Source organism: Physella acuta, unplaced genomic scaffold, assembly GCF_028476545.2.
Source record: "Physella acuta isolate Inbredline_101_S28 unplaced genomic scaffold, ASM2847654v3 ptg000793l, whole genome shotgun sequence".
In the NCBI taxonomy this organism is placed as follows: domain Eukaryota; kingdom Metazoa; phylum Mollusca; class Gastropoda; family Physidae; genus Physella; species Physella acuta.
In genome coordinates, this window is record NW_026732311.1 from 157,103 (window position 1) to 176,315 (window position 19,213).

At 32.8% G+C, this 19,213-nt stretch overlaps 3 protein-coding genes across 3 annotated transcripts; all 3 read right to left on the reverse strand.

The window, feature by feature from the left end:
- Window positions 1-1,030: 1,030 nt before the first annotated feature.
- On the reverse strand, window positions 1,031-2,481 carry LOC131950973 (ficolin-2-like). Its single transcript, XM_059313207.1, has 2 exons — window positions 2,376-2,481; window positions 1,031-1,704 (listed from the first exon to the last, which is right to left on the reverse strand). Exons 1-2 carry the CDS (start codon window positions 2,479-2,481, stop codon window positions 1,031-1,033), a joined length of 780 nt encoding a protein of 259 aa, XP_059169190.1.
- A 3,091-nt stretch (window positions 2,482-5,572) lies between these two features.
- LOC131950975 (ficolin-2) lies at window positions 5,573-12,915 on the reverse strand. The gene is made up of 3 exons (XM_059313208.1): window positions 12,765-12,915; window positions 7,536-7,670; window positions 5,573-6,240 (listed from the first exon to the last, which is right to left on the reverse strand). Exons 1-3 carry the CDS (start codon window positions 12,913-12,915, stop codon window positions 5,573-5,575), a joined length of 954 nt encoding a protein of 317 aa, XP_059169191.1.
- An 806-nt stretch (window positions 12,916-13,721) lies between these two features.
- On the reverse strand, window positions 13,722-16,354 carry LOC131950976 (ficolin-1-like). The gene is made up of 4 exons (XM_059313209.1): window positions 16,306-16,354; window positions 15,903-16,091; window positions 14,751-14,888; window positions 13,722-14,389 (listed from the first exon to the last, which is right to left on the reverse strand). The coding sequence occupies exons 1-4, from the start codon at window positions 16,352-16,354 to the stop codon at window positions 13,722-13,724; spliced, it is 1,044 nt and encodes a 347-aa protein (XP_059169192.1).
- Window positions 16,355-19,213: the final 2,859 nt, after the last annotated feature.

Below are 19,213 nucleotides of genomic sequence, written 5' to 3' on the forward strand. Positions count from 1 at the left end.
TATTCAAATTAATTTCAACGTGAACAACAAAATATTTGTGTAAGAGACCTCCTATAATAATTACCAAGTTCTGATCCCGGGGTTAAATAGAAAAATATCCCTGGGTCTACTTAGCTGTGAAGGTTACCTAACTCAGGTTACGGAAAGTACATGCGGCTAGACATAGTGCTAACCACACTATCACTTCTATTGCTGAAGTTATAGAAATAGCTTAAGTGTACTACATCTGCCTAGTGTACTTCCAAGTTTGAAAGGGTATGCTTTGGTTGCTTTTTGTTGTTGTTGTTATAATGAATAAATGATAAGAGGTAACTTTAACTCGTATAAAAAAAAATTGCCACAAGTCAAAAATAATAATTAAATAAAGTTGGAAAAGATTGGTCATCTCTTTCAGTTTCATAAAATTTAGAAACCCAACATTGAATTAGCCGTACACTGAACTTAAATTGATTGCTAGGACTTAACAATTCAAGCTAGAATCTCTATAATTGTTACACATAAAAAAACAGGATTTTTTTGTTATATAGATCTAAAATAAAGATTGAATTATAGTAAAAAAAACTGTTATCCACATGAAGTGTTTTATAACCCACGCTTTTGTTTATAGTTATTTAAATAGTGTTGCGTTATTATAGATTCAACGATCCATTTTCTACATTTTCGTGCATATAAAAGCTATTTCTTAAAACGGTTTTTTTTTCATTACATTTTTTGTTTCAATACTTAAAACGTTTTAGTACAGTATAATTGCTTGGCTAAAAACGATTAAGCACCAAATTAACACAACAATGTATAATAATAGCACATAAAATTGTACTTTATATTTAAAAAATCTAAAATTTATTCTAATAAAATTAAAAATCAAATTTAGTCAAATTTGATGTCACAATGCATTGCCATCAAGTTTTGACTCACAAACCAAATTTTAAAGAAATTGGTGGACAGCATCGGATGAAACTATTTAAAGAGGTGAAAAGAAAACGCATGGACAGGAAATGTTTCATCACTATTTATATTATTCAAGTCTATTTCAACTTAAAATCTGTATTGGTCTTAATTTAATTTCAGAGGCCTGCACACTGATGTTGTAGCCTGTTAGTGAATGCCAGTTCAATCCTTGACCATAGCTGAAGTTTCCCCATCTACCATTCAGGTTTGAGCTGTGACAAGCAGCATACCACCATGCACCAATGTACTGTACCGCGCAACTAAAGTCTTTTTCGTCGTTATCTCTATCAAATGTAGAAAACATATGATTATTGTGAACTGACAAAGAATCTCCAGCGTTGCCAGTGTAACCAGAAATAGAAAGCTTGTAGCCTAAAGACTCGTTGGACAGTTTAAAAGTGGAGTATTTGGCGTAGTAGGTGCCGTTGTAGACTAGATCAACTCGAAGTTCGTGGGCAACTTTAGAAGTCAGACAGAAAATGTTTTCATTGCCCAGGTAAAATTCCCCAATGCCGTAATCCCCAAACCCGTGTTTGTACTCCTCCCAGCCGCGGTAGAAATCTACGGTCCCAGACACACGTCTTTGGAAGATGGTCCATCCTCCACCGTCTGTCACTGTGTCACACATGACGACTAGCCCGGATGTAAGGGTAACGACCTTTCTTGGTTCATCACTGATGACATCGCGACAAGATTTATAGACGTTTGGGTTGAAAGGGTCAAAGGTTGAATTATTTCCCACAACCACTTTATTGTCTGTAAGAATTTTGGAATTATATTTGTTACTTTTCTGGTTAAATTGTGAAATTAATATTTTTAAATTAGTATTTAAGTATTTAGATACTTTTAGTTTCGTAGTTTTCATTTGAAACAACATATTAGACAGAAGATATTTTAAAAGGTTATAAAAAGTATGGGGAAAATGAGTTAGCGTTATGATTGAATTTCATCTTTTTTTTCGTCCTACGTCTTTTGTCAACCCATTATATACTTTGGGCTGTGGAGTTTGGTTGTTTTTTTTAATGTCAAATTCTGCTTGAAAGAGTTAGTTTTTTTTTTGTTTTTTTCTTTTTGAACATGTACTAGGTGAGTGTAGTAAACGGTTGGGTAAATAATGAACAGAATTGATAAAATACGTTTTTTACAATTCTAGTCGGTTTAGGTTGTGTTTGGAAGGAGATGTTCTATCTCGCATTCAGACTGTCTTAAAGTTGTATCGAATAGTTACAATTAAAGAGCTGGTAGAAAAATTCATTTTCATTTGAATGGTGTTATGTTACTTATTTTAAAAAAAAAAACATTTTCAGTCTACCTTAGATTTCAAATCGTTAACTAATATTTCAGATTTAATTGTACACGTTTTAATATGACTGTATTTTCAATTAACAAGGACCTGAATCTATGATAAATGATAGGTTACACTCTACCTGGACAGTTAGGACCATGACAGGTGTTTGTCATCGTCAGATTTGCCCCTGTTGAGCTGTTGCAAATTAATCCAACGGAGTAGATCTTCGTGTTTTCTAACGTCATTTCGTTGTTGATTGGGATTAGCATGGTGCCTTTTAACAGATTGGGAATAAAATTTATACTTAATTTAAACACAATTTTAAAAAGATAATTGTTTTTAGAAAGCTGTAATCACGAATTGTTTTTGGGTGTTCGTGTGGATTATATTATTTGATCAACATTCTGGTACCTTCTTGTATGATTCTTTTTAAATACATTTCTAATACATTTTAATACATTTCCATTCGGTTTTCAAATATGTCTATGTTAATCAAAAGAAAAAGGTTTTAACAAAACTAATAGTTTCTACCTGTATACTGATCGGGTCATCATTAAAAAAATTTCAGTAGACCTAAATATTTTTAAATTTCCAATAAAATATATTTTTTTAAATAATTGACCGGAAATAGTGAATTGGAATTGCTTACAGAGAAAACCACTTACCTAATGAACATATTTCAGTTTCGTCGTTGTAAATGAAACTAAAGCAGCTACCATTTGTAAACAAACACTGCTGGGCACATGTCGCAAGATTCACTCCAGAAAACTGTTGACCCAGGGGTAATATGAGAACTTGACGTTCGTTGTACGCATGGTAATGGCTGCTTCTGACTTCCAGCGAACTCACTAAAGCTAAGACAAAAAATAGTTTAAAGTTTCGCTCTTCTATTCTGATCATAAATGATTACATATCAATGATTTACTCTTATTTAAAAAGTTATGTAGTGAAAGAAATTATTGCTAAAACAATCATATATTTTTACAGGACATTGTTTTTACCTTCTAAATGGAAAAGAAGAACGACAGCTGTATACGTAGCAGCCCTCATTTCTACAACTCTTTAAAACACTGGACTTAAACACATCATAACACTAGCCTTTCATAATCAGACTGTTAATAGAAAAAGACTACCTCTTAATATATAGCGCAATCTATAAACAATGATAGTAAATATTGGACCGAGGATGATCATATTATAACTCCGGTAATTAGTTGCTTAAGCACGTTTTCCCTTTAAACAAAAATATATCGCGTTTACTAGTAATATTTACGTTCTGTGTGTTGGCCATGGAATTATCTAGCGGTGTAGTTAATGAGTTACTTCTTGGTCGATTTCAGATAATAAAATGCACATTTTCTAACTAGTAACAGAGTTCTCATGGTTTTTTAAGTTCTAAATTTTTAAATCAGCATTTTGTATTAAATTTGCTATTTCATTATAAACGTATAAAACATGTACATGTAGAATAACATTTTTAAAATATTGTGGTAACATTTCAGCGGCTCTAAGCACCTCCGTATTGTCTGGCTTTCTGATCCGATTGTATCTGACATATGACATATTCTGTCTTTTAGTTAATTATATTGTACAAAAATAAAAGCATTCGTATGTAATATTGTAACTGGGGACAATGTATCCCGCATTTATGCAGTGGGTGGATTTACACAACCAACACGTTCCTTTAATCATTCTGGAGTTTATGTTAGAGTTCCGACTTAAAGTTCGACAACATCATCGCAGACAAATGACTCGACAAGATGACGTTAGTTCACTACACTGTTTGTTGCACTATAAGGATACATACGACGACTTTAACAAGCGAGAGACGCGACTACATACACGACCTCACTCTAAGACAATTATGATGACGCTAGTTTAGGCTAGAAGTCAAGCAGATGGTAGAAACAGTCTATAGCTTAGTTAGTTAAACAGACCAATGGAAATACAGGAGCTGACCGGTCACGCGGGACGGTCAGTTAACCACTGAAGTGATAGGTAGCGCTAGGGTAAAGATGTAAAAGTTAGAGGTAGATAGTATAAAATTACATTCATGACTTTTCATGACAAAAGATTATTTTACATTTATTGTAATGATTAAATAGTTAAACAAAACCGGTTGACTTTTTATAAGTTGGTTTTAATTTTATGATAATAATATAAATCACTTAAATTTTAAAAAAAATTCAGTTTGGTTTCATATTACATTCTAAATGCAACAACAGCGTTCGTGTCAACCATGCAAAAACCGACTAGCCGTCCCGGCCAGGCGCTGCCCTGGCCATTAAAAAATCAGAATGACAAGATTGATGAGGATCCTTGTGTTTATTCGGTTTCGTATTGAGAAATATGACTGGTTAGCGACAACCGCTTTAACAATTTTTCCAAGATATTATACGTTTCTTATGGGGTCGGCGTGGTCGAGTCGGTAAAGCTCATGGTTGCTAAACCGAAAAGTCTCGAGTTCGAACCCTCGGGCAAATGAGGCTCGTTAGCTGGGGACAGCTACTCTTCTAGGAGAGACAACTCCAAAATCAAAACAACTCCTGCCTTGTAGTTTGTTCTTGGTTGGACAAAGGCTATGGAAGCAAATCCAAAAAGAAAAGCAGGCTGAAATCGGAATCAATGGCCTCAATGGCGCACAACCAGTTGACACGTAATCCTTAATTGTGATGGAAGCATGGTCGAGTCGGCAAAAGCTCATGGTTGATAAATTCGAAAAAAAAGTCTCGAGTTCAAACCCTCTGGCAGATAAGTCTCGATCCCTCCCAACACCAAAAATTAAGAACGAAGAAGAAGAAGAAGATACGATTCTACCTCTGGCATCCATGGGCATTTGTCTACAACCTCACACAGGGGGTGGGTTCGTCGGGCTAAATATTTGCTTGATGTATACCGCATGTGAAGCACCTGTCAGTTGAGATCACTTTGTAGCCCTAGGTAACGGTCTAGAGTTTGATCGATATTTTTCCCTGTGTTGTTTTGCGGATAAGTGCCTGCCAAATTTGAAGTGCCCGTGACGCCGGCAAGTGTCCCAAACAGCATCCGACCACTTTCCCTTAGCACTAATATGCAACCCTTTTTCGATTATTCAATTCAGTATATTACTAACAAAGTGAAAATTAACGCAAATAAACGCAACGCTATTAATAACTCAGACTCATAATTTGAATACATATAAAAGAAAAGTGCTCTTTATTGAAATACACAGAAATGTTTTGTTTGAATAAAATAATTATAAAATTTAGAATAACATCAATTTATTGATCAACTAAATCTCATATAGAGTTGACTAAATGAGTAATTCACGTATCTCAAATTACAACATGTTTTACTTTAATTTTTCATTGATCTTATTTTCATCTCAGCGAGCTCCGTACCATTGTAAAAGCCCGTTACATTATACCAGGTCAACCCTTGACCAAAGTTGTTGTTTCCCCATTGACCATTTAGGTTTGAGGTATGACAAGCAGCATACCACCATGCCCCAATATACCGTACCGCGCAACTAAAGTCTCTTTCGTCGTTATCTCTATCAAAGGTAGAAAACATATGATTGTTGTGAAATATCAAAGAATCTCCAGCGTCGCCATTGTAACCAGAAATAGAAAGCTTGTAGCCTAAAGACTCGTTGGACAGTTTAAAGCTAGAGTATTTGGCGTAGTAGGTACCGTTGTAGACTAGATCAATCCGAAGTTCGTGGGCAGCTTTAGAAGTCAGACAGAAAATATTTTCATTGCCCAGGTAAAATTCCCCAATGCTGTAATCCCCAAACCCGTGTTTGTACTCCTCCCAGCCGCGGTAGAAATCTACGGTCCCAGACACACGTCTTTGGAAGATGGTCCATCCTCCACCGTCTGTCACTGTGTCACACATGACGACTAGCCCGGATGTAAGGGTCACAACCTTTCTTGGTTCATCGCTGATGACGTCAAGACAAGATTTGTAAACTTTAGGGTCGAGAGGGTCAAAGGTAGAGTTATTTCCAACAGTAACTCCGTTGTCTGTAAGAATTAATAAAAATAAGGATCGTAAAATATAATTAAAAAGGGAAACAATTATGTGGAATGAAACATTTACGTTCTTTTTGGAGCCTTGCTACAATTCTCAATATCCGTTCAGAAAATAGATATAGGGAACAATTAAACAGTTTAAGGAGAAAACATAGTAAAGGATGGATCTGTACTGTAATTTAAGTTATATATTTTTATTGCGAATACCCGTGTCTTTCATAAACCCTTTTGTTAAGGCCTATCGTCTAAACGTCTCATTTTGCAACAATGAGGCTGCTTAGAGGTTTTTAACGACGTGCTAGTTGCGAGAATGCGATAAGAATCTTTATTTAGTTCATGAAACTAAAATATGCTAATCTATTTAAAATGCATATTTGTATTATGTAGTTTATGTTGGTTTTGGTGGGTGGTCATTGAAAATAGTATTTAAATACTCTATATTTAACATATTTCTTTATTTACACATATTTTAATTTGAAATCTCTTACACGTTGTAGTTTACTGTTAACCAAATATAAAAACCTTTAGTATAATAACCTTTAAATGCACCGAAAATATGAAAATAAAACAAACTTGCTTTCTTGAATAAAAAAGCTTTGGTCTTGTATGAAATGTCTAATATATTTTAACGACCAAAAGCTGTTATTAAAGAAGGCACGTTTTTTTTCAGTGCATGTTAAAGCTTATTATAATAAATTTGTTAGCATTTATTTTATGTTCGAGTTTTTAGTCATTTGTTTAATTATGTTGACACTACATAGTCTACGATTTAGATAACTTGCAATAAACCCCGACCAGTGTCTTGTAATGTTGAAAATACAGTGATCTGCCCTTCTTAGATCGTAGTCGACTCTCAAGCAAGAAAGCCAACCATGAGCAAACTTTTAACCTTAACAACAGCTCATAATGCTGATCAGGTGATCGCGTCTAGCTAGTTATTTCTGTTATTTTTTTTTAAACTTTTTAATTAGATTTTAATGACAATTTTAATTGAGTTTTAAAAAATAAATATTCTTGTGTTATCACCAGGGACGAATCTGTCTTTACAGTTTGAATTAAATCACTGCTTTAAAAGTGGGCCAGAATTTAGTAAATGGATTTGCCCCATCCAAAATAAACGAGAAAACAAAAACAGAAAATGTTAACTAAATAAAAGTTTACTAAAAATAAACGCTAGTATATGGCTGGTAAGTAGGTCACCAACCAGTTCTACGGCTTAATAAAACCTGCATGAGCCATAGAACTGGTTGGTGACCTACTTACCAGCCCTATAAGTGACCACCTACCTGGGCAGTTCAAATTATTGAAAGAGTGTGTCATCGGGAGATTTACAACTGCTGAACTGTTGCAAATAAATCCAACTGAGTAGATTTTAGTGTTTTCTACTGTCACTGTGTTGTTGAACGGGATCAGCCATGTACCTTAAAATAGATTAAAGAATAAAACCTCTAATTAATTTAATGCATGAATGACAATCATAAAACAGGTTTTATTTTAGTAAACTAAAATCCCAGCGTTTTTACTTTCTCGTATACGAAGTAAAGAGGAAGTATTGTAACGTGCGAAAAAATGAAATCGAGATTTGTGGAAACACAAGTGTCTGTTCCGGCATTTGTCGCATTCGGGTAACTGTCCATTTTTCGCATTTGGGCAAAAGTCTTTCGGGAAACTTTCGGCTCCATTAGTAGTGTCTTAAATCTATAACAACGGTACATGTCCTTAGAGTGGCTTTCTAGACCAAAAATAATCACGATAAAAAAAAATCTCAATGTATCCAGATTAATAAACATGTATCTGATGATATTGTTATTCAACGGGCTAGAAAATATTAATTCTCATATTTACCATATTGACGTAAGAACTAAAACTACTTACCTAATGTACATATTTCAGTTCTGTCGTTGTACGCAAAACTAAAACAAGTGCCGTTTGTGTCCAAACACTTTAAGCCACAAGTCGTAAGTTTGACATTAGAAAACTTTTGGCCAAGCGGCAACATGAGAACTTGGCTTTGGTTGTACACGTGGTAGAGACTACTTTTGACTTCTATCGAGCTCACAAAATCTAAGAAGAAAAATTATAAAAGTTATTCTCTTTCAAACCTAATCATGATTGCTTACAAACCATTTTGCAAAACTAGAATTTTCTTAATAGATTTTAAGTAATTTATTTTAATGAAAAAACCTAAAGGTTTATAAATATAATTTATAATAATAGATTTATAATAAATGTTCTTTACTTTGTAAACCGAAAAGAAGAACGACAGACAGAAGCATGTCGACCCTCATTTTTTACTAATTCTTTAAAACACTAGGCTTTCAGTACATCATCATAGTAATCCTTCGTAATCAGACTGTTTATAAAACGAAAGCTTTTTAAAATATATAGCTCAATCTATAAACAATGGTGTCGAATAGGTCCTTGAAAACTGTTGATATCTAAACAAAAATCCATCGATTGCCAGACGAACGTTGTGTTTACTGGTAGTATTTACATGTACGGTATGCTCGGAGCATGGAATTATGTATCATTCACCGTGAGTTCAATGGGTTACCTTTCGGTCAGTTCAGACCATTAAAAATTTCTTCCGGTCAAGACAGATCTGATGTTATTTTCTTAAATTATTTTAGCATCAATTTTGTATTAAAAGCAGTTTGCTATATATTATCCATAGCGTATGTAATATGTTTGCGCAGATTTTTTTTTAAATCGGCTTCAAAACACATTCGTTTATTCATAATAAAATATTCAATGGCTTGCTATATCGTTATTATATTAATCCTTCTGTATTAACATTCAATGTTTAAATTTTTTAAAATTATTTTTCAATCACTAAAATAACCAGCTGAATGAAGACATAAATTACTCAGTTCTAGAAAAACTAGTACGTATATATAGGTTGGTAATTTCCAAATGACCATATCAATGTTAATATTATTGTGATTGTTCAATTATTATATATTATTATCTAAGATGTAAATATAAGTGTGCAAAGACAAAACATGTTTTGATATCTACTGATTGTAAATATTTTAAAAGTAAATTAATTTTAATGCAATCAGAGTACACTATCAGAATTTCCAAATAGACAAGTGTATGTAAGTAAAACCTATTTAGCCTCGCACTTTGTGAATACATGATCATCGTTGGATGACTCGTCTAGATAACTTGAGAGCCCCTGAATTTGTGACGTTTGATGAATTAGGGATAAAAAAATGAGTAATGTGTTTGTACATAGTTTGCACACCATAAAAGGAAGATCAACATGCTAAATGTAATTTGAATATTACAAAGGGATAGAATTGAATTATTTGTAAATGTCTTAAGGCCGGTTAGTCTGTTGTAACAATGTGGACAATCGGTTCGCACCTTAACAATCAACTATAACTAGAACGTGAGTTAAATGAAGTTTAAACAAATAAGAAGCGAATTTTCATTTCTTACCAGCTACAATACTCTCTCATTCAATATTCTATATCGCTGTTTAGCATGGTTGCTGCGGTGCTTATGTTTCGACTATTTTTTTTATATTCTTAACCTTTTTGATTAGATGTTTCTGTTCAGGAATATCTATTCGGCATGACTGACAAGAATTAAATTGCATTGACCAAACAAATACAAAGACGTAAAAGTTTTATGAAATAGTAAAATGATTTAATATTATCTGCAAGAAGAAAAAATCAATACATTGTTAATGTGTTAGTGCTTTTGAATGAGAATTTTGAGTTAGCAATAGTCGGACCACACGTCAAGGTATTAGAGTGGATGAATTGGGTGCTATTTGCTAACAATAATAATAATTGCTATGAGCCGAAACGCGGCGTATCATACGCCGCTATTTAGTTGTTTTATTTTCTACTTTTCAGTAATTCATAATTTGTGAATTCGACACTACCAATGCTGTGACTGAATATATTTGCTTTAAAACACTATCAGTTAAGGACGATAAGTTAGCTATTAGTCTGGCGAGCTGTGGTTCACGCCGAATCTTAGAGCCTGGTCGAATTAGTGACGGCTATTAGGGGCAGATAATTTAGTTTTTTAAACGATTTGAAACTGAAAGGGGGGGGGGGGGAAGCAAGTTCTGCTTGATCTTTTCATTGTTGTCTGTAAACTGTCGGCACTGACTGCTGCTTTTACTTTCCCGGGGAAAGGGGGGGGGGGGAGGGGAGGATAATCGAGCTACTGATAGTGTTTTAAAGTAAAATGTTTTCAGTCTTAGCAATGGTAGTGTTGAATTCACAAATTATGAATTACTGAAAAGTAGAAATTAAAACAATTAAATAATGGCGTTAGAAAGTTTTAGTTCAAAACTTCCCACGGTCCTTTCAAGCTAGAGTCATGGCAAAAATTGTACCGAGAGGCCCCGGTATAGACCACGGTCAGTTATCGTCTCCTGCATCATTGTCACTATCAAATGTGGTAAACATTTGGTCGTTGTGCCATGCCAGAGAACCCCCAGCGTCGCCAGTGTAACCAGAAATAAAAAGCTAGTAGCCTACAGTCTCATTCGACAGTTTAAATATGGAGTATTTGGCGTAGTAGGTAGCGTTGTAGACTAGATCAAACCGGAGTTCGTGGACAGCTTTAGAAGTCAGACAGAAAATATTTTCATTCCCCAGGTAAAATTCCCCAATGCCGTTGACCCCAAACCCGTGTTTATACTCCTCCCAGCAGCGATAGAATTCACGTATCTCAAATTACAACATTTTTTACTTTAATTTTTTCATTGATCTTATTTTCATCTCAGCGAGCTCCGTACCATTGTAAAAGCTTGTTCAATTATACCATATCAACTTCTAATCTTTTGTGATAAACGTATCAATCTGTTTATGGATTACAAAAGGAACAAAAACAAGATGACGAAAATTAATGGACGACAACTTAACAATTAAGAAAATAAGAACTAGGATCGAAAGAAATTTTAAGTAAATAGGATCAAATTTTTCAATTTTTTTTTTTTTGCCAGCAACAATACTCTCATTTAAAATTCTATATCATCCATTAATAAAAAGAAAATAAATAGTGTATATTTACTCCGCTTGTTTAGTGTTTATTCTTTGAATCTTTATTTGGTCGCTATACACCAGTGTGCTATCTCCAGCTCATTGTAATGTTTATCAAGTATTTATTTCTATTCAAACTCCAACAAAACACGGAGCGATAAAGCCTTGTGAAACGTGATGAATAACTATCAAGAAGTAATAATCGATAAACACTCCAAATATTTGTGCTTCGTGACGGGGGCGTAGCCACACCTTTCGGGCCGGGGGTGAACTGTTTATTCAAGATTGAAGGTGCTTGTAACCAGTCAATGTGCTTTAACAGTTGTTGTTTTAGTGTCACAAATTTAATTTAGAAAGCAGTCTAAAAAGCTAAGTAGGGGCTTGTGTATAATTAAATAATGCAGTTCAGAATTAGCTTTTAATATTTATATCTACCATGTTTGGCGCCCTCCCCCCCTCCCCCCTAAGATCGCGCCCAAGAAGGCCGCCCAATCTACTCGCCTCTAGCTACGCCGCTGCATTGTGATGCAAAGTGCAACATATTCTATAGAGTAAACTTTTTCTCTACTTTAATAGATTATTAGAAACCTTTAATTTCAGGTACAAGCATATTACTATAAATACCTGTATTCCCGTTTAAACCATTTTCCTAGCTGATCTCTCCCTATTGACAAATCATGTTTGAAAGATATATTAGTAATCAAATAAATGCCATTTTATTTAGCCGAGAATGTAAGAAAAAGTATTTTGCGTTCTGTACTCTTTTGAAAACGACCGATTAATTTCTCCTTCAGAATTTTCTTTACTTTAAAACAAACTAATTCAACAGATACCTAATTGAAATAAATTCTAAATACCTTATAAAACACCGTTCAGTTATTATTTTTTTTAGCAGTAGTATGTTTGATTTGATGACATTAAAAAAATTGCCACTTTAGATTTATTGTGAACCATTTGCCCATTATTTAAGCAATGAATATATATATATATATATATATATATATATATATATATATATATATATATATATATATATATATATATATATATATATATATATATATATATATATATATATATATATATATATATATATATATATATATATATATATATATATATATATATTTCAATGCCTGCCATGATTAGCAATACACTATATAAAAGTTTGTTATATTTTTAGGTGAGTAATTTCGGATAATGATTACCGTAATACTACACTAATAATGGTTTTATATAAACCTATTTGTACCTACGACTAAGCAAAATCACATACTTCAGTTTATTTAATTCATATTCAAAAAGTTGAATCATTCTCCAGTTTCAAAATCCATGTTTTTATGTTATACACAAAATACTTTTTAGCATTATTGACAACCAGAAACAATATAGGCCACTATAATAAATATGTTCTTCTTTATTTGTGTTATCATTACAGAATGGTTTTGAACTAAACATGTTTTAGATGACGACGTTCTCAAGTCGTATTGACTATCCAGCAGCATTTACTGGGCTGGGTGAATTCAAGACCTTCTTTAGAACTGGAGCCTGGTTTACGAACTTTAGAATATCGAGTTAGCAATCTTGCAACCACACGTTCTAGATATATGAAGCAGGAATTATAAGGAATCACTGTGTTCCGTACCAAAAAACCTTTCATGTTTTATCCTTAGACCAGAAGTAAGCTTAGAAAATCATGACAAGTTTATTCCTAAAAGTGATCCGCTAAAAGTGTATAAAGTGAGAAACTAAATATGACTGTAAATGAATATTATTTTTAGTATCCAAGTGAGCTTTTTGGACAATACATTTTTAGGCTAATTTCTATATTGCAATTTAATACAGTTTTGATAATGGAAGCAGCCAGCTATTCCATTTTCAAATGCTTCTCGATTCTTAAGTAAATTTCCAATGTATATTTTTGACAACTTTCTAGCTTTGATTTTAAAACATCATTGTCAATCCATCCGTCTGACCGTCTGGCCGACCTATTGTTCGTATTCCTGCACGCCCGTTCGTTAGCATAAATAAAAACGGAAATGTATAATCATACTACTCATTAGCAAATCTGTCTTGAACAATGTTTTTCTGTTTTGTCTTTACAGCCATCCTAGGACGACATAACAGCTACGGTTTCGTTGGCGTTCTATTCTATTCTTCACTGACATAAACACCAATGATAATAAAACCGAAAAACCGAAAGTAATCTTTCATCCATGTGCCTCTACATGTCACGGAGGACTAGGCATTATAGACATACACATATGTTTAATAAAAAGGTTAACAATATTATTTTTATTGAAATACAGATACAAGTATTTACAATAATTTCACGCAAGCAAACCTAAAATACTAAAATAGTACGTTAAATATAATAATTAAAGTTTTAAAAAACGGTTTAAAAAAAGAAAACTCGTACTGAATTGGAAAAGTAATGCATGTATCGTAATTCACAACATATTTTCTTCAGGAATTAATTGGTCTTATTTTCATCTCGGAGGCTTGCACACCACTATAAAAGCCTGTTACGGTGGACCAAGTCAACCCTTGACCGAAGTTGATGTTTCCCCATTGACCATTCAGGTTTGAGCGATGACACGCAGCATACCACCATGCTCCAAAGTACCTTTCAGAGCAGCTAAAGCTTCTATCGTCGTTATCTCTATCAAATGTAGAAAACATATGATTGTTGTGAAATGACAAAGAATCTCCAGCGTTGCCAGTGTAATTCAAAATAGAAAGCTTGTAGCCTAAAGACTCGTTGGACAGTTTAAAGCTGGAGTATTTGGCATAGAAGTTAGTGTTGTTGACTAGATGAACCCGGAGTTCGTGGGCGGATTTAGAAGTCAGGCAGAAAATGTTTTCATTGCCCAGGTAAAATTCCCCAATGCCGTAATCCCCAAACCCATGTTTGTATTCCTCCCAGCCGCGGTAGAAATCTACGGTCCCAGACACACGTCTTTGGAAGATGGTCCATCCTCCACCGTCTGTCAATGTGTCACACATGACGACTAGCCCGGATGTAAGGGTCACGACCTTTCGTGGTTCATCGCTGATGACGTCAAGACAAGATGTGTAAACCATAGGCTCGAAAGGGTCAAAAGTTGAATTTTTTCCAATAGTTACACTGTTGTCTGTAAGAATTAACAAAATAAGTAAATTATATAATATTTCAATTCATGATCTGTCTTTAGCATCGTTTTTTTTTTCATTTTATTCGATTAATAATATCAAAGGACACTAATGATGTATATAAATTAAAGAGATTTTTAAGAGAAAAACAGGGAAAAATGGGTCAGTATTTTGATTAAAGTTTTATTATATATATTGTCAGGATAAGTCGTTTTAAAATTCATCATGTAAAAAACAAAATCGTTTTGAATGTATCTTATTTAGTTGTTGTTTTTTTTTAACTTATGTTTAAAAAGTGAAATTTTACATATTTTTTTCAGCAAACTTAATCCTAGATAAACTATACTATAACTGACAGCCTACCTGGGCAGTTGGAACCAGGACAGGTGCTTATCATCGTGAGATTATTCACACCTGTTGAACTGTTGCACATAAATCCAATGGAGTAGATCATCATGTTTCCTAACGTCTCTGTGTTGTTGAATGGGATTAGCCAGGTGCCTTTGAACAGATTAAATAATGAAACTTCTATTTATGTGTAACTCACTTGTGACGACAGTACGCACATCAATACTTAATTATTCGTAAAAAAATAAAATGACTGTGTATTTGTAAAAAGTTTTCATGTTGATACTTTAATAAATTATTGCGTGGTTTGTTTGTTTGTTTGTTGTTTTTTTTTTTTAATTATTTTTTTTGTAAAAAAATGTCATTGAGTGGTAAAAATGTCCATTTGAAGTCAAACACAGGTTTTTAAAATACTAATATTGATTACGTTTATACATATCACACCAACATAATTTTTCTTTTTAACTCGAGAAATGCAATTTCTTTCCGCTATGACAGAAACAGTTTACACGTTTTCATTCCATTCGAAAGTAAAACAAATGAATTAAAGAACACTTTAGAACTGAAATACTGGTTTTCAAAAGGAATAACTTAAACAACATCATTACATAATTGTACATTGATTGTCTCTCACTCTCCAATAACTAATAACTAGTCTAATAATACCTCTAACAAATGACGTCGTTTGATAAAATAGAAAACATTGTTTTCACTCTTTGGGCACGTAGCCTACTTAACAAGATAATCATTTGTCTCACATATAAGTTAATGCGACAGTAAATAAAAGATATAGAGTCAATTGGTCTGGAATTTAATCACTACAAAGAGTTAATGTATGCACAAGATATCCTGACTTTAGGGCTGGTGGGGGAATCCTGTGATGACTGAAAATTATACAGTCTCGCTGTATTTAAATTCGAACGAGTGGTGACTTCCGTTATCTGAAGTCATCTATATAAGTTGAAACAGAGTCGGTTTTGGACCTGTATGTATGTACCCATGTCTTTTAATAGAACAGCTTGATCCAAAATTAATTTCCAAAATTAATTATTATAGAATTATTTAAATGTACAAACAAGTCTGTGAAGATTACATGATCCCAATGATTAGAAAAAAGACTGTTTCAATAACAAACTATATTAAAATTTGAGAACTAAAACAGCTTACCCAATGAACAGATTTCAGTCCTGTCGTTGTAAGCGAAACTAAAACATGTGTCGTTTATGACCAAACACTTGAGGGCGCACGTCGCAAGTTTCACGCCGGAAAACTGTTGGCCCATTGGCAACATTAGAGCTTGACTTTGGTTATAGACATTGTAGAGAATACTTCTGACTTCCAGCGAACTCACTAAGACTGCGACAACAAAATACATTACAGTTTAAGTCATTTAAAAATGTTATTATACATTTTAAACATTGATAATAAAAGACTAAAGTATTTATTTACATGTTGGAAACGAAATAATTATAAATACGATAAAAGATTTATACAACATACCTTATAAAGTGAAAAAAAGAAACGAAAGAATTATGAATTAATTAATAGATTTAAATGACATTCTATTTACCTTGTAAACTGAAAAGAAGAGTGACAGATGTATGTATGAAAGCATTCATTTTGACCAACGTTTCAAGACACTAGGTTTTCAATACATCATCACAGTAACCCTTCGTAATCCTACTGTTAATACAAAAGACGCCTCTTCTAATATGTAGCTCAGTCTATAAACAATGATGGCAAATATTAGACAATATTGCATTATTGTAAATCATTCGGTCCTTGAAAAACCTTTTTGTTTTGAAACAAAAGCAAATCAATAGCCAGAAAAACATTTCGTTTACACTGGGAATATTTACACAGTGTGTGCTCGAAGCATTGAACTATATATCAGACACTATGTACTCAGTGGGCTCTTTATCGCTCAATTTCAGAGCTTTAAAACCCTATTTTTCCCATCGAGTTATATATGATGTTTTTATTTTTTATTTTCAAATTACTTATCAGCATAATTTAATTTTTTAAAAAAACATCAGTATATTAATAATTTTATGGGTATGAAACATATACGTGCTGAAACGTTTTTTTCTAAAATTTAATAAGAGTTCAGAGTTTCCTTAATACATTTTTATCGTTCTAGTAAACTTACAAAAATGTCTCTCTATATACTTACATTAAGTTTATCGTACTGTATAAATATAATAGCGTTCAAAAAGACAACAGCTGTGTTATTGTTAATAAAAAAACAATCTGTTTGTTAACATATATGTTTTACCAACCTATGAATATAATTGTGCAAAGACAAAACTTGTTTTGTTATCTACTGACTTTATATCAATTCAAAAATTGTTTATTTAAAGCAATCGGCGTACAGTGTCAGAATTTCCAGACAAGTGTATGTACTTAAAAACAGAGCCTTCCTTTTCACATTTTTAATACATGAGCAATGTGGCATGTAAAGATTTAAAAAAAAACTTATCTTACTGATCGATTGTAAATGACGTCACTTTTCGAAGGAGATTGAGATCTCTTAAGTTAGTGACGTTTTAAGGATTATACATAACGAACGTGTAATGTGTTTTTTGCACACCGTCAAATTAAGATGAACATGTTAAATCTAATTAGCATATTACTAAGAGATAGAGTTGAAAGAAATGTGTAAACGCCTCAATATCGGCTAGTCTATTATGACGATGTGGACTATTGGTTCGTGAATGATAAAATCAATAAAAAACAATTGACTATATTGATTGACCGCGCCCTAACAATTAAAAAGGAAAAAAACGGGTTAAACGAAGTTTAATCAAATAAGATCGAATTTTCTTTTCTTGCCAGCTACAATCCTTTCTCATTCAATATTCTATTTAGTCGAATAATAAAAGTACGCTTGTCATGTTGCTTATGTAACGATATTTTTCTTTCTTTTAAACCTTTTCGATCACTATAATCTATCCTGTTTACCAATGTCATATTGTAATGATTGTGTATAATCAATTCATTTTTATTCTGATTCCAAACAAATGCAAATGCGTAAAAGCCTTTTAATAAATAAAAGGATGCAAAATTATCTGCAAGAAGAAATAATCGATAAATTGTTCAAGTATTATTCCTTTTGTATGAGAATTTCGAGTTAGCAGTTGTTCGTCCACATAGTGAAGATTGTGAAGTAGAGGACTTATACAGAATCATTATATACCCTTTGAAAAGAAGAGCATACAAAACGTACAAGATATGTACGCTACACTAAAATAAAATTGTCATAATCTAACATGTTCAGTCATTGAAACTGTTTATTTTGATACGTTGGTCAGATTTTATTTGCTATATGTTATCCTGATGAGACATCAGTTTATAGTCACGTCATTATTTATCACCATTTAGTGTTAGCCCCACATTCTTCTGTTTCTCTTGTTTCTCGTTTTATCTGTAGAGATAGGTTGTTCAGTTTACTTTTTTCAGCTGGATTACGACGACCTTAATTTTTTTTCATCACTGCTATACAACTTTAACATATTAGTAATGAATTGAAAAACTAAATACGGGTGTGTATAAATATTATCTTTTATTATCCACATCAGCATCTCGTACAATATATTCATTGTATAAACCAAATCTTTACTTTACAGTTAATAACATTTTCAAACCATCTTAAAATAAATGCACATATTAAAATCAACGAATCACTGAATCGATTCTTACGCATTTTTTTTTGTATATTTTACACATTTTTATTTTGAAATAATAACTGCGGTAGAAAGACCACCTGAATCAATGCAGTGTTGAGAATTACTTTAACGAAGATCTACACAACATGATTTATAATTAAATAACATATTTATGTGAAGGAAAAGTAATACATAACTGAATACAGAGATAGAGAGTAAAACCTACCAACACCTGATTCTCTTCCTTTAAATGCCGTTAATTCCAAAACAAAAATTAAAACAAAAATGTGTCAAACACTTTAAAAATCAACCTACTCAAAACTGTCTAGATGCTCACTTAATAGCACCATTAATGCAAATGCAACCTAATAAAAAGCACAGGAAATTACTTTAGAAGTCAATAAAATTTACCTTATAGAATTGAGTTCAATGTTCTATTATTCTCGTGAGAAAATCTGCAGTCTGGCGTCATTGTTTCATTAAATAGCCTTGTGTTAATGTTTTCAATTAAAACATCGATACAGGTTATTTCCGAAGTATGTAGTCAACAAAAACACGGCTCATTTGTTCCAATAAATTAAATGTTTAGAGTTGTATGTTACGTTTTTATTTCAAGTGTGATTTTTGCTTTCGTGATGGTCCATTTGATTATGTGTAAATCATTTAGTGCTATGGTGTCATTCAGCCAGTACATTAATACTGCAACATCGTTAGCCAGAGTATTTTTCACATCTATTTTTTTTTTATTTACACTGGCTTGTTTAGATAAACACAAAAGCAAACACAAACGCAAACACAAATTTACATTTAAAT

Bases quoted from the DNA above. Each gene is read 5' to 3' on its own strand.
- LOC131950973 (XM_059313207.1), bottom strand. From the start codon at position 2,481: ATGACGTTAGAAAACACGAAGATCTACTCCGTTGGATTAATTTGCAAC. The intron at 1,705-2,375 runs GTAGAGTGTAAC...AAATTCTTACAG, and splicing joins TCATGGTCCTAACTGTCCAG to ACAATAAAGTGGTTGTGGGA.
- LOC131950975 (XM_059313208.1), bottom strand. From the start codon at position 12,915: ATGAAAGGTTTTTTGGTACGGAACACAGTGATTCCTTATAATTCCTGC. The intron at 7,671-12,764 runs GTAAATGCTGCT...ATCTATTTTAAG, and splicing joins TCTTGAATTCACCCAGCCCA to GTACATGGCTGATCCCGTTC. The intron at 6,241-7,535 runs GTAGGTGGTCAC...TAATTCTTACAG, and splicing joins CAATAATTTGAACTGCCCAG to ACAACGGAGTTACTGTTGGA.
- LOC131950976 (XM_059313209.1), bottom strand. From the start codon at position 16,354: ATGAATGCTTTCATACATACATCTGTCACTCTTCTTTTCAGTTTACAA. The intron at 16,092-16,305 runs GTAAATAGAATG...TTGTTGTCGCAG, and splicing joins TCTTCTTTTCAGTTTACAAG to TCTTAGTGAGTTCGCTGGAA. The intron at 14,390-14,750 runs GTAGGCTGTCAG...TAATTCTTACAG, and splicing joins TCCTGGTTCCAACTGCCCAG to ACAACAGTGTAACTATTGGA.